The sequence below is a fragment of the Cyrtonyx montezumae genome, unplaced genomic scaffold (genome assembly GCF_038088225.1).
Source record: "Cyrtonyx montezumae isolate F1298 unplaced genomic scaffold, pur_monq_1.0 scaffold_8, whole genome shotgun sequence".
In the NCBI taxonomy this organism is placed as follows: Eukaryota; Metazoa; Chordata; class Aves; order Galliformes; family Odontophoridae; genus Cyrtonyx; species Cyrtonyx montezumae.
In genome coordinates, this window is record NW_027072089.1 from 7,268,071 (window position 1) to 7,283,503 (window position 15,433).

Here is a 15,433-nt window from a genome sequence, read left to right on the forward strand (position 1 = left end):
AAGAAAAAAAAATAGAAATATCCTGTGATGATAACAAATATGTGTATAGAATTTTTCACTAGGTGACCAGTTTTGTAGACCATTGGGAACTTAGGCTCATTGCCTTCTTGCAGGGAGACGAAGTTTCCTGGCAGATCCTCCTGTGTTGAAGACTATGCATCCATGGCAATAGCATTGCACTGCATTTTCTCATTGGCACTATCAAATTCAAAGAAGTGATATGAAGAAGGAACATGCCTTATGATTACAGTTTTGAACAAAAAGACCTTAAAACACTCATTTTAGATTGGCTATCATACAGAAGTTTATTTTTTTTACAGTATTCTTATTGCCTAGTTCCCATTTTGTCTGCTTTTCTGTGTGGTGAGAATTTTCCATTCCTTTGTTATCAGTGGAATTATTTTTCCTTCTCCAAGGAGAAGGCTGTCATTAAACCACTTCAATCATACTAAAGGCTCATGCTTTCTTTTTGTCAGTGATGCAAACAGACTACAGGAGAGATGCTAGCATATTTTACCTGTTTTTCTGGAGATTTAAGTTTTGTTCTATAATGCAGTAAAATTCTTAGATGTCAGGTCATTAGTTTAAATTATTTTTGCATATGTAGTAGTTCTAAAGCCAATTATTTTGAATGACAGGACTCAGAAAGTTTCTTAGTTAAATGAATTGCTCTCAGCGTTGCATGATATATATTTGCAATAATGTTTTGACCACGGAACATAAACAACAGTAAACTCTTGCCAAATACTTCTTTTGTATAATATCTTATTATCTTTTTGTTATCTTTAATATCCTTTGTGAAATATCTTGCTACTACGTGTGGATTTTGTAGTAGTTGTCTTGCATTCCTATATCAAAGCCTGTCAGGCTCCCAGGTCAGCTCACTGGCTGTTTCACCAAATATATGGGCTGGCTCAGTTATACCACTTTAAAGTTTTCTCAGTAAGATAGAAAAGTGAAGCTGAAACAAAAGTCTGCACTACTTTTCTTTATGAGAAAAGGTTTTATCTTTCTTCTCAATGTTGTATTTGAAACAAAACATTATTTCTAGTCAGTGTGCTTGCATTCCACAACGGTCTGCAGGAACGTTCATTCCCTGGGCTAATCTTAGTCTTCATTTTACTCTTCAAACTAAATGCTTCTCATGTGAGGCTTCTTGACAGGAAGCATGACCTCATTCTGCCTCTGTGCTTCTGATTGCATGGGCTGTTTTCAAAAGGAAACAAGGGACTTCACAGCCCTGCCTTTCCAAAAACTCAGTGCCATTCTGCTTCAGGAAGCTGCAGAAGGAACACCCTACACACACATCTCAAAGGCTCTGGTGCTGATGGGAAACTTTTTGCCATACATTTTTCCATAGTAAAACGGATTTTCCAGGTTTGGAAGATTTTACATGTTTTTATCTCTTAGCTGAGAAATAATTAACCTTTTAATTATTGATGTTCTGCTCTTTGGGAAGTTTTGCATGTTTCTGGCTGTTGTTATCATTATTACTTGCAGGGAGAAAAGATATGAATGCTCTTCAATAATTACTGATATGTGTGAATAAATAAAAATGTTCTATTTGGTAAGTACTGTAGAGTAAATCTGGTCGCCTGAGTTTCAACTATTTTAATAGTTAGATCTACATTTTAATACTAATGTACATATTTACAATGTATACACATACAAGTTACTGTTGGCTATCAACTGGAGGTGTTAAGGATTAACTTAATTTGGGAGGGGAAGTTCTGGTTTGCACACTGACTGTTCCTTTATATTATGACACGAGTTTCTTGTTTTTTTGATACTGATATTGAAGGAGAGGTTGCCTTAAACTTTGATTTGAATTCTTGACATAAAACATTGCCATAAATTCAGTCCTATTGAGATTTCTTACAGTAGTTGGACTTCTTTCATGCCTTAGTTAAAGTTCTGTATTGATGCTCATTGTATGTTTTACATACACTTCTGATTAAATGTACTGTGGCTGTTCAGAAGCTTTGTTTTGGCTTGCCTACTATTAATAGCTTGCAAATGGGACTGAATATTAAATCCAACAAGAACACTGCAGCATTGTCTGCAACATGATGTTTACATGTCTTCCAGCACTGAGTCAGTTATGGCTTTCAAGAACCCTCTTCATTAATGCATAAGCCAAAAATTGTCGTTAGAGAAGGTGGAGGAGCAATCTGTTGCACTGCCTGTTACGTGCCTGTTTATAGAAGCTTGGCGTGACCATTACTTAAAATAGTTTAAAAGCAAATTACAACGGCTCAGAAACTTCTTCAAAGGAAAGAAAGCTGTTAGTGGTTGCTATTTACATTAACATAACCAAGGAAGTAAAGTGCAATACAGTGATGACACAAGTTTCAATAGCTGGAAAGAAGTTTAACGTTCAGATTATTAGAGAACTGTAATAGATCTAATTGATGCAGAGGTGTTCTTTCCTACTCCTTTTCAAAGAGATCTGCCATAGAGCCAGTCACTTCTTTCTAAGTATGTTCAGTGGAGTGTACTGTAACTAACTAATATTGTGTTCTATATTCATGTCAATGCTTGACACTTCCCGATTTTAAAACATTGCAAAATCAATCATACCTCCTTTTCCTTTTAAATTCTTTTACAGGCAGTCTGTATTACTTATTGTCCCCGAGTGTACGAACCAGTCCTTTTCAAGATGTATGGAATATCACATGTTACATCGACACCACGAGCAAGTAAATTTGTGCACATTTGTCTGGGCTTTTGATAAAAAAACATTTTGGTGTGGAAGGATCATGGGTGGCTGACAGAACTTGGGCTTGAATCTACTAGCTACCTGTTGAGTTTATCATTTATTTTCATTTAGTGTCCAGATAAACCTCTTTTTCTGAGGATAATATTTTTGCATAAGTGAAAGTCAAGATTGTATGCATGATTTTGCCTACAGTAAGAAAACATCTTGCAGGAGCTAATTGTGTAAGAAACATAGCTGTACAGCATGTCAGCCAGTGGTACACACACAGTGCCTATCTTTTGGGTAGTTCACTGTGTGACATTCTGGCTAATGCTGCCTGTCATCTTGTACGACCTCTCCAGATTGTTTATGCCTGAAGAAAAATATAGACAAATGTGCAAAAAATATCCCAGCAAGTTTTACTTCCCTTTTGGCAAGCCTGCTGGGCCCCAAGGCTCAGTCTGCAGGCAGTGCCTGGCAACTGAGATCTGAATGAGGGTAAACAAGACTGCCGAAGAGGGAAGGCTGACCTTTTTGACTTTTCTTTGCCTCAGCTTGTACTTGAACATTTTATAAAAATCCTCTTTCATTCACCTATATTCTCTCATAGGGAAGTGACAGGCATTTACTAACAGTGTAGTAAGCATGACGCTCTAAAGATACCAGAGAGATAAGGTAATATGAGGAAAGATCATATCCTCTGTAATTCTACGTAGCAACAAATATAAATTCCCCTCTGGATAGCCATTGCTCATATTTTCTAAGATTGACACTGACAGCTGCTCAACATCTGGCAGCATTTTGCAAACTTGAGCCATGGTAATCCAGACAAATCCTATTTATTTTCTTAGTTTCCTGCCACAGAATTATTATCAATTTTTGTCACTGTCTCTATCCCTATTCTTGCTGTGCCACGTCAGCAAATTCTGTCTGAAAAAGTTTACCTTAAAGATAATGTTGGCCCTTCCATTCCACTTTGTAGCTATAACCAATATGTGCACTATTTTCAACAAGAACCAGATCTCTGGGGAAGCAATATTAAAATTACTGTAGCTATTACTTTTGTGCCAATAATTATTTATCCCAAGGTAATTACCTGTACAGGTATTTGTCTGTGGCTGGATCTGATTCTGTGCTGTCCTGATTTAGGTGACATTAAACAATCTAGAGTCACTGTGTCTTTCCTCCATTCTCTCATATTTTATTCTTCTCTTTCTTTCTTTCTGTCTAGCTGCTTTTATGGTCTTTTGGTTTGCACTAGGTACATGTCAGTGAAGACCTGCCAACTGTGGAAGCTGTCAGTGAATATGATAATGACTCTTTCTTCTTTGGCCTCTGCAGATTCAACAGCATTTGATGGAGAGCACAGACACAACCTCTCAGAACATATTTTTCAAAGGTATGGAGGAAAATTATACTTGTCTAATTTTATTTTAATTTCATTGGAGGTTTTCTAGAGTTTCTAGAGATTAAGTGCTGAAACTAGTTTAAGAAGTACTTCCTCAGAGGGTTAATAGCACTAGTTTTGCAATTATGAGGTTTTTGAATACCTCTCTTACATCTTCTTACCCCTCTACTGAAATCATTGTAGCCCTTCACAACATGCTGTATGGGATTCAGAAACCTGCTACAGGAAACCATTTTCAAACACTGAGTTAATCCAATGTCTTCATTGCTTTTCATGGATGTCTCTGAATAGTTGCTTGGAACTCAAAGCTGTTGAGAAGAAGGGAGTCATGTTGTAAGTGATTACTTGAGCATAACAGTAGCTCCAGAGCAAAATGCTGGAGTACTTGTAGTAGGCCCATGCCAGAATAGGTCTGGCAGAACCCCTTGGCCAAAAGCACTGCCACAGAAATGGACCGTGTACTTCTCAAGACAAGCTGTCTTAGGGCATTCATGAAATGCTGCACCTGTTGTGAAGCCCTCCTGTAGTCTGAAGCTCTGTAAAGCGTAATGCAGACACACTGTAGTTGGCTGAAACCTCCTAGGCATTATCTGCACGTTTTAAATCCATGTCACTGCCAGCTCCCGTTAACTGAGTCAATGACATATGTACATTTATTATCATTAAAACATGGTTTTGTAATGTCTAGACATGAATCAGAGGGTTTTCTTTTTCTCCTCCTTGGTTATTCTTGCACCCTTCTGGATGATGTCACTGCCTACAGGTGCTGTTCCACAAGCCCTTTGAAAGGCTCCGTCTTCACGTGTCGCCACAGCCCTCGGCTGCTTTCCAATGGTTATTACATTTTGACAGAAGACAGTTTGCTGTCTGATGAAGATGGCAACATAACACTGACACCATCCCAGACAAACATTACCTATAAAGAGAACTTAGTTCGGTAAGCAACCTACATGCAGATTTTACTCCATGTTTGTGGCAGGCTCAGTATCTCTGGATTTATTTGGACATACTCTTATTTTTTCTTTATTCATGTATATCATAAAACCATAGAATGGCTTAGGTTGGAAGATACCTTAAAGATGATTTATTTTTAACTCCCTGCCATGGGCAGGGTTACCACCCACATCAGGCTACTGAGGGCCCCATCCAACAACACCTCTGGGGATGGGGCATGCACAGCTTCTTTGGGCAACCTGTTCGAGTGCCTTACCACTCTCTGAGTAAATAATTTATTCCTAGCATCTAACCTAAATGTTACCTCTTTTAGTTTAAAGTCATTTCCTCTTGTCCTCTCACTATTAGGCCATGTAAAAAATCAGTCTCACTCCTGCTTGTAAACTCCCTTCAAATACAGGAAGGTTGCAATGAGGTCTCCCCAAAGCCTTCTCTTCTCCAAGCTAAACAAGCTCTACTCCCTCAACCTTTCTTCATAGGAGAGGCCCTCCATCCCTCTGATCATCTCTGTGGTTTCCTTCTTGAACCATTCCAGCAGCTCCACATCCTTCCTGTGCTCAGAGAGTCACTTCTTCATTACAATACACTGATTTAGTTCTGAGAGTAAAGTGATTAAAATGACTTGATTTGCAGTTATGCTATCCCAAATCTGCAGACTACACAGTTGCTATAATTGAAGTTGTGTGAAAAAGAAAGAAAGATGAGAGCTACAACTCATTATGCCAATGGGATGTTATCAAGATAAGAAATAAGAAGAAAAGTGTTAAAAGTCTGAATCTGGCATTCTTAGCTTGGGAAAATTCCCTCCTGCATTCAGAAAAATCATTGTTTTAGGGTGGGATATAAAATGTAGTTCAAAAAAGTAGTAGTACCATGGATCCAGGCTATGTCAGACTGGGATATGGTAGGATGAAACTTGTGGGGAGCATGAGACCCCATACTCAGAGCAATATTAAAGTCTGTCAGCTGAAGTATAATTTGGCACCACAATATGAATCATCACAGTATCCTGACGCATTACTCTGCTGTTATTATGTCCTCTGACATTATGCAGTAGTGATCCTTGGTGATATACCAAGGGTCCACAACGGAACTGTGAGTACTACAGAAAAACTGTTTCTTTTCAGCTCTGCAAGCTTTAGTGCTCTACCCCTTTTTGTTATGAATAATTAAGTCTATCTCTTGATCATGGGCCTTTTCTTTCTAGGATATTCAGGCGAAGGAAGAAAATACGACGCTCTCTTGCCAACTTGTTCAGTCTCAGTGCCTCCAGCCCGTGGTTCAGCAGCACTGTTCTCAGCAGTGTGGACTCCTCCCATGTAGACAACACTTGGCCTGACAAATGCAATAAACTAGAGGCCAGTCAGTCTGATATTGGTAAGCTCTGACCACGTACAAAGTAATCTAGCTACGTTATAATTTGTATTTAGTGGGAATTAGTATCTCCTGTAGGTTTTGTTTGGATTGCCTGGCAAAGGATACATGCACGTGAAGGATACATGAACAACCAACTTGCCAGTGGTGAACTGAGCTTCTGGAATTAAAATTCAGGGACTGTGGTTCCGCAAATACTTTGTGCCAAAAGGGCATTTATAGACTGAGTTTGAATGTAAAGACATTTACCCTGAAGTCATTCATATCTGTCTCAGCCTGCTTTCACCTGGTTCTATTAATATCACTGTGTTATGTTCTACATAGTTTTGTCTTTACTCTGCTTATTTCCTCCTGCGTACATTGAACCTGCCTTTTCTGACCCCTAACAGTTTGAAAACCTCCCTACAATTAAGAGTTTTGTGCATGTGTTGTTGTTTGTTTCACAGTCTATTACCACAAATTCTCAAGGCTCATTTATTGTGCAGTCTCATTTATATATGTGCACTTTTTATAGGTGATTCAGACTTTTCTTCTGAATATAACATCCCAATGCCACAAGGGCAAATTCCAGCAGCTGGTAGAGCCTCTCTGGCCAAAGATGTGGAGTTTATTGAGCCTGGAAAACCACTTTGTGCCTCACCATCCCGCTCTCAATTTATGATAAATGGAAATGAAGATACACCGAACAAGGCAGGTATGTTACATTCTTATCCTGATAAACTTCATTTTTAGGGTGAAGCAGAAATATTCACCTTAAAAATGCTGATGTGGCCCTGTGCAGAATAGAAAATGTACATTAAAGAAGTAAATTAAACAACTGCTTAAAATAATCAAGTCTTAAGATTGGTATTTATTTATTCATTTCTCCATGCTTCCTTTTTCCCTCCTGTTTTCAGCAATAAATGTAAAAAGAAAAACATAGAGTGAAGAAGAAAATGGAGGAAAGGGCATGGGACAAAAAAGTGAAAAGGGCAATTATTCAGAAGTGCTTGTTTTCTGCAAGCAATGAAGGGCACAGAGTCTCTATGGTTGTGGGGAAAAAGACTCCTGGGAGCAGGAAAATAAATTAGGTTTCTGCTTTGAACCAGTCTATGTGAATTCTCATAAAACTGCTAGCCTCATGGGCTGAAAGTGCTTTTTACAAACACTTTCTATTATGCATTTACTTTCTTGAAAATTCATGAGAATTGTTTTCTTTTTTTTTTTTTTTTTTCAGAATCCAATGCGGTGCCAAATTTTTTGGCTCAGATCACTGCACTGATGGTGTGTTTAATTATTTCAGTACGTATAAGGTAATCCTTTTTGACTTCGTAATTTGTTGCTTTGTATATTAATGCTTACTGTATTTCACCCAGTGAATAAAACATAAATTAAGAATCCATTTTGCAAAGTTAGATACATCTTATGTTATTGTATTTTCACAATAGTCAATCCAGGCAAATATCTCAGCCGTGAGTATGCAAAAAATAAGAAATATGTCTGCAGCTGCCTACTTTGTCAAGCATGTTTTTGTCAAGGGTTGTGGAAGCCTGAGTAGAATCAGAATAGATCTGTATCTTTCCAAGTGACTCAGGCTGGCAATGTTGATATCCTCATTTCTATGTGATTTTCCTCAGTAGCTCAAGTAAGTTCAGGTTTCACATTGCTGTTCACCTAGAATAGGTCAGCTGGTTGTCTGCAAAAGCCTTCTCCTTCATCCAGGCATTTATTCATGCATCCCCTGCCTTTCTCTAAACTTATGTTCACAGGTATTTTCTGGGAGGATTGTCTGCCACTTTGATGTTGATAATTTTAGTTTGTAAGTACGGACTTTCTTTATATCCGACACAATCTTTTGCTGAGTGATGTCTGCGGACAAAAGTCTGTCCCTATATAAAAATCCACAGCTCTTATTGGTTCTGATAAGATCAATATGTGGGCATATGGGGACAGAATGTAGCCTTCAATCAATAACAGGATTTTGCACTTAAACTTGTCAGTTCTTTTGTCCCAAGATGCTGCTGCTCTGTCATCTTTCTTCAGTCTTGTCACATCTTTCAAAACAACTAAGTTTTGGTAAGTAGTACTAATGTGATGAATAATGTAAATTAGAAATTTTATACTGAGAGAAAAGAGAGCCTCCTTCTGTTGTTTTCATGGCAAAAGATAGAAAGCATGATCCGATGCAGATTTGGCTTTTTGTGTTACTGATTTGTATACATAGAAACTTTCTATTTACGTTGAAAAACTGAGTTTTAATAATCTGCAACAAATGTTGTAACAGTTTGCAGAAAATGAAGATGAACCTAATATGCCATAATCTGAACATGTAGAGACATGAACATAACAAGACATGCCTCACTGACCCAATGCACCATTAGGTTCAGGACAGAGCTTGCTTTTGGCTTCTACCACAGTCTGAGAAAGGTGTTAGAAATGCAAAGTCTGATGAGTTGAATAACGGTGCTGATGTCGCTCTTTGTCTGACTGATTTATATCAGAGTTTTGGACAGAGCTATACCTTCTAGATCCTTTTGAAGAAAAAGACTTGCAGAGTCATAGGTCTGAATTACATCTTCAGAACAGCTCATGAATATATCTCCTTGTTGTAAAAGTGTATGCACATTATGTATTGATTAATTATTATTCCATGTTCTATGCAAAGGAATGTTCTGAATATGTCAAAAATGCTGCTAAGACTAAAACCTTTGGTCTCATCTGAATGTGTAGAGAAAATAAAGCTCAAAAGGACACTGTTTCTAGTACAGTGTCAGGGTTCAGGAGTTCAGTGTAAGTCAAGGGCAACAGGACAAAGATGGCAGATCTCTTCCATTTAAACTCAATATGTAGGAAGTTAGAAGCAGCAAGGCAAAACCTGGAGAGCATTTTGGTTGATCAAGAATAACCAAAAGGTTGATCAAAAACACATCTCAAACACTAAAGTACAGTATGCTACCCTTATGAAATCAGGACCACCCATGCTCCAAGGTATGGCTTTCTGACTTTCTAAGTAGTTTAGGCCAGAGTCATAAACAAAGCTGTTCTTCACAGGAAGGAGAAAAAAACACTCGAAGAGCTTTTCAGTCTCTGGGGTACAGAGAATACCTCTTTTACATCATGTGAGAAAAGTTATCCGCTCAAACAAGCAGTCCATAAGCATGATGATATGTGGCAAATTAGATCAGAATGTACAAAAATTTATGTGGCTCTTTTTTTCCCCTCCACAGGAATAATTGAAAAGAAAGAATAATTGGTGAGTACATGTATAAGTTTAGACAGAATCTCACATTTTGGGAAGAGCCTTATAAAACAGGGTTCAATCATGCCAGTAAAGTTCCTCAACTTTTCATTAAAAACAGGTTTAGCTGTAGGGCCCTTGCCTGTTTCCACTGTGAATTATCCACTTTGCCTCCTCCTTGATTTTATTTAGATGATTCTTTTTTTACTGTTTGAAAACAATTGTTAAGCTCCCTAAACCAGGATGCACAGGTAGGCATCCTGGGTCTTGAATATCTCTAAAGAAGGAGACTCCACCACCTCTCTGGGCAGCCTCTTCCATTGCCTCTTCTGTCACCCTGTGAAGAATTTCTTAAAGCACATTTGTGCAGAACTTCCTATGCATCAGTTCATGGCCATAATCCAGCCTCATCCCTTTGCCTCCACTCCTTAGACATTCCCTATAGATAGGGAACATCTCCCTTGACCTGCTGGCCACAGTCTTTAATGCACCCCAGGATCTCATTAGCCTTCTTGGCCACCAGGATACAGTGCTGGCTCATGGCCAACATGAACTGTACTGTACTACTCTAGTTTGGTAGCACTCCACTGAAAGAGTAAACCAGGATAACTATGTATCAGTCCAAAATATCTAAGAAACACTTTTTCTTTTTAATTTTTTCTTTCTGTCAAACCTCACCCTTATACAGGTAATTCTTGTCCTTAGATCCCAGACCTAGTGCCTGATGGAGTTGTTGGCAGCCCTGCCCACAGCAGGGGAGTTGGAACTAGATGGTCTTTGAGCCAATCTGTGATTCTATCTAATAATTAGTTTCCAGCTGCTGTTTATCAAGCATCTCTTTCAAGTCTTCATGTAGCTCAGAGCCCTTAGAAGAACAACGCTGACTTATCTCTTCTGGGATCTGGTCATCCCAGTCCTGGTCCCTTTTTTCATCCATCTCTTTGAGCTGAAAAGACAAAAATGAAAAGAAGGAACTAAGTGATGCTGTACCCAGGTTTGTGTTCCTCACAGTGTAGATAAAACAGCCTTGCTCATCAGTTCCCGGATGAGACCATTCAGCTTCTGAGATCTAAAGGCAGCTGCTCAGCTGCAACCTGGAAAACCTTTGAGAAAGTCTTCACAAAAAGGAGTCTCATCCTGAGAACAAAGCTTTTCAGAACTTCATGCAGGCACTTGATCATTCTGCACAGCATGAATGCCTGTGATGAAAAATACAACCTACTCAGCCACAGGCAAGCAGTGGACACTAGATATGACACTTCTCATAGTCAGTGGGACTGTTTATACATGGGCTGCAACAGCATAGCCTCGACGCTAGTGTTTATTTTGAAGGCTAGAATCAATATTACCCGAAGCAGGCAGTACAGGATGGAGCAGTGCTGTTTCCAGCATTTCAAAACAAGCTCTCCTCTTGCCTTCTACAGAAACTTAAAGGCAGAGTAGTCACTTGTACATTCCATTACCAGTTCGCTGACCGTTTTCATTTTTCTTCCTCCTCAAACTTCTTTCTCTCAGCTCTTTAGAACCAGGCTACTAGATACTTCCTTATGGCCACCATTACACAAGTTCCTATGGAAAAAAATTTGAATTGTTTGTGTTCTTCCTTTAAAATATTAATCATTTTAGCTTTATTTGTATTGTTTTTATTCTGTGTGACATTATATTTCTTGGTGATCATCTGTAAGCAGTCATGCAAAAACAGAGACCTCTTGTCTGTTATGTCAATGAGGTGCTACATAGAGTCCTATAAGCACTTTGATAGTGAATTGATTATAGAAGTGTTTGGTTTAGAAGGGTGAGGTTTGACAGAAAGAAAAAATCCTCACTAATTTTGCATTTGCTGAGCAGCTGATGTCTTCACATGCTTCATATATGTCAATTTCTTGTAATGATATGCTGTTAAAAACAATTGGTTTGGATAGAAACTGAGTATCTGTGGTAACATATTTCAGAAGCATTATTGTATCGTGTGCACATTTCCTTTTAGCCATTATACCATTATCCTGAGCACTATAAAAAGAGGGAAAAAGAAGAAGGAAACATAAGAATACATAAAAATTAATGGGTGTCAAACTAGTGCCTAATTTTTAAAAGGAAGGGACTCTTCAGAAAACTAGCAATCAGAATGTGAAAAAGCAATGATGAAATTCATTCAGTGATTAAATTCTACCTGGATTCAGGTAGAATAATATAAGACATATTATACATAAGACATATAATATAAGATAAGTTATTAACTGTGCTTTGGAAACACTGAGCCTTATTTTTTAAGCTGGATCTTTGCCACCACACAGACTAAATTATACATAGATCCCATGGGCAACCAAAAACTGCTATCTTGCAACTCCAAGCATTTAATAATCTGCTTCTTTAAATGTCTCCCTGTGTTCCAGTTTGGCTAGGAGAGCATGGATTTCATCTTCCCATGCAACAGAATGATGATATGGGAGCATGCTATTTCCCACCAGATCATTCTATAACTAGCACTGCTTCTCATCTGCTTGTCTTCTGCTGTGCTAAAAGTGATGTTAGCACAGCCCCAGGTACATCAGATACGATGTGAAAGGAGTAGCATTGCTGACAGGGTACAATCAGGCTGGCAGGCACAGTGATGGAGATATTAAAACTGCAGCAAAAAACATACCATAATGGTGCTGGTGAAGGAATCAACAAAATTCAAATGCCACTGTCTTTCCAACTCTCTGCCTAAACCAAGATCAAGCACATTATAGCAGTATTTCTTGCACTGAAAATCCAAAGCGTGGCAATGAGGGAAGTGTACACCCAATAATCCAACAATACATACATTTCTCTTTCAAATGATAAATAAATATATGCTGGTTTTATTTTGAAGTGAATCATAAAGAGCTTAAGCAGGGAAATTTCATCCAAATTAGAATTTTCGGACAGTAATTTACGTTTGCTTAATGCATTACATTGATCTTGTGTGAATGAAGTCTGATTATCATTGCAATAAAAGGTGACAGCAGTACACTTCTTTTTCTTAGGACTTATGCATTGTGTAGGTAGATAGTACAGTATTATAATGCTTGTTCTCATATCTACTTCTACCTAATGCACTTAAGTACTTGTTATTCTACTTTATTTTCTTTAACTATAAAGACAACTGAGGTGTAACAGGTCCTTTACTAAATGCATATTTAAAAAAAAGGATTAAAAGATCTTTTGTGTTTAAATAGTTTTCTGAATGCTGAATGGATGAACTGGAAAAATATCATCCTGTACTGACAGAAAAGTCTAAGACTGCAACTACCCTTGTAGTTACAGAAGGGATACACTGAAAGCAGGAAAGCTTAAGCTCACTGTAAATTAGTGGAGATACAAGAGCAAGTGAAGGAAAAGCTGATGTAGCTTGCCAGAAATTTGGTGTAGCATGAACTGCTATAATCTGTCTGTGAAAAATATAAGCTGTAAACTACAAGTGTTCTGATTAGGAGAGTGGGAAGTTCTGGAACAGTTTGGCAATCAGAGTTGAACTAAAAATAAGATGTGTGGGATCTGCTATGAGATACCCTTTGCAATATTCATCAACAGTGAGTTAACAAAGTTCTGTTCAGTTATCAGACTGCTTGCAATTTGCTTGTTTCCTTCCACACTGTCCAATGGACTGAAACACACCTGGTGTAAGGAACCTGCTTTGGCAGGGGGGTTGGACTCGATGATCTCTTGAGGTCCCTTCCAACCCCTATGATTCTATGAAAAGTAATTCAGGAAAACAGTTCCCTGAAAAGAGCAACAATAGTATGGTATGTTCAGTCCTACCAAATGATAAACTGAAGCCAAAATGTATCTGATGAAAAACTGAAGAAAGCATTTTCTAGCCTAAATGTTTGAACCCAAGCTATCAGAGATAATTAGTATTTGCAACTTCTACTAACTGGAGAATCAAGCCTAGGATAATTCTGAGCAGTAATTCTAGTAAAGTAAAGCCATTTTTAACTTGGTGATTAACAGATGCATCTACAGAGAGGAGTACTGCAATTTTATTTCTGTCCTCAGTGATTAAATCCTTATTCAGCTTTAATATAGCACCTTATTTTGAAAACTAAATCAGAAAAGAAGCTCAAGATTGAGATTTATAACCCCTTGTACACTATCTCATACCTTCTCTTACAATTATTTTTTATCACTATGCCTTGTCTTTTATTTCTTGTTTTTTTCAGCTGAATTCCAAGGGCACTCTTGAGTATATATCACATAATGGTTAATAGTGAGAATGTTTGTGTTGAAGAGAACAGCAGCAAACAGAATGATAATAGCTTATATTGTTGCTAGCGTGCCACCAAGTCTGTTTAGTATCTGTCCTGAAAATAATACATACACAAGTCAAACCATATGGAATAAGATTAACATATGGTATTAAATGGTGCAGAAAATAGACGTGAGGTCATTCAGCCCATTTCCGCAGAATCTATTCCTTGGTGTATATATATATATATATATATATTTGTGTGAATTAACTGCAGCATTTTGTATACAATCTTCTACATTTTAATATATATGGTGCAAAACTGTTACTTCATTTTATATTATTGCTTTTGTACGTTTATCATGCTTCCTTTTGCTTGTCCTCCTATTGTTTACGTAGTTGTAAAGTTGTTCTCTTACACATTTTTTTCCTGTACATGTGTCATCAATAATGCAGATGATTATTAAGAATTGCATATATTTCAATTAATTTCTTGTTTTTCATTTTCTGACCTCTCCTGTAGGCTGAATGCTCCTCGGATGGGATTTATTGGTACTCTGGTGTAAAGACAAAAACCTAATTTTGTTAGTTACTACGTAACTGTTACCAAAATTGCATGGAATGATAATTACAGTAATAATAACAAAAACCACAAGAATGATAATTAAATAGGAAAGAAAGAAAAAGTCACAGTTCCAGATTCTGAGTGGGTATCAATCAGCTGAGATTTCCACCTCAGCCTCTGACCTACAGCATTTTAATAGTTAAGATTTGTTCATGGAAAGCAATTTGCTTAAAAAGGGTTAAAGCACTTTACATGAGTATATTCTGCACATATTCAGGATGCTTCTGATGTACTGTAATGATAACTCAATAAAGCTAATTTTGTTGTGATGCAGAATGATTATTTTATATTGCATTGCTTTATGCATGTAACAAATAAACTTGTAGTTTATCCGCTTCAGCCTTCCCACGAAGCTCTTGCAAGAACATCTCTTTGCAATTGCCCATTTCTGTTTCTTACTGTGCTACGTTAGCTTTGACTAGCAGCCAGACTCCCACCCAGCCACTCTCACTCCTCCTCTGCAACAGAACAGGAGAATGTAGGATGAGAAAGCACATGGGTTGAAGGAGGGACAGGGGGATAACTTAGCACTTACTGTCACAGGCAAGAAAAACTCAAACTAGGGGAAATTCTGGAGTCCTCAATCTCTCAGAGACATGGACCTGTTAAAGCACATTTGGGGAGGGACACAAAACTAATCCAAGGGAAGGAGCACCTCTCCTAAAATGACAAGCTGGGGCTATTCAGCCTGGAGAAGGCTCCAGGGAGACCTGACAGCAGCCTTTTGGTCTCTAAAAAGGGAAAGAAAGAAAGCAACAGGCTCTTAAGCAGAGTCTGCTGTGAAAGGAAAAGAGGAAATTGTTTCAGACTAAAAGAAGGGAGATTAAATTGGATATAAGGAAAAACTTCTTACAGTAATGGTAACGAGGCACTAAAACTGGATGTCCTGAGAGAAGGAAGCCTTTCCCTGCAGTCATTAGAAGTCAGACTGGATGAGCAACCTGATT

General features: G+C 38.0%; 1 protein-coding gene across 1 annotated transcript; it reads left to right on the forward strand.

Annotated features, from left to right (window-relative positions):
* The first annotated feature begins 1,486 nt into the window (after positions 1-1,486).
* TMEM71 (transmembrane protein 71) lies at positions 1,487-14,749 on the forward strand. Its single transcript, XM_065752405.1, has 10 exons — positions 1,487-1,567; positions 2,609-2,699; positions 4,040-4,097; positions 6,268-6,437; positions 6,949-7,128; positions 7,651-7,726; positions 8,183-8,232; positions 8,414-8,489; positions 9,641-9,666; positions 14,385-14,749. Exons 1-9 carry the CDS (start codon positions 1,556-1,558, stop codon positions 9,648-9,650), a joined length of 723 nt encoding a protein of 240 aa, XP_065608477.1. The 5' UTR covers positions 1,487-1,555; the 3' UTR covers positions 9,651-9,666; positions 14,385-14,749.
* The last annotated feature ends 684 nt before the right edge of the window (positions 14,750-15,433 follow it).

What these genes read in the sequence shown, in the direction of transcription:
- TMEM71 (XM_065752405.1), top strand. An exon ending in GGCCAGTCAGTCTGATATTG is followed by an intron (nt 6,438 to 6,948) that starts GTAAGCTCTGAC and finishes CACTTTTTATAG; the next exon opens with GTGATTCAGACTTTTCTTCT. An exon ending in GATGTTGATAATTTTAGTTT is followed by an intron (nt 8,233 to 8,413) that starts GTAAGTACGGAC and finishes TAAACTTGTCAG; the next exon opens with TTCTTTTGTCCCAAGATGCT.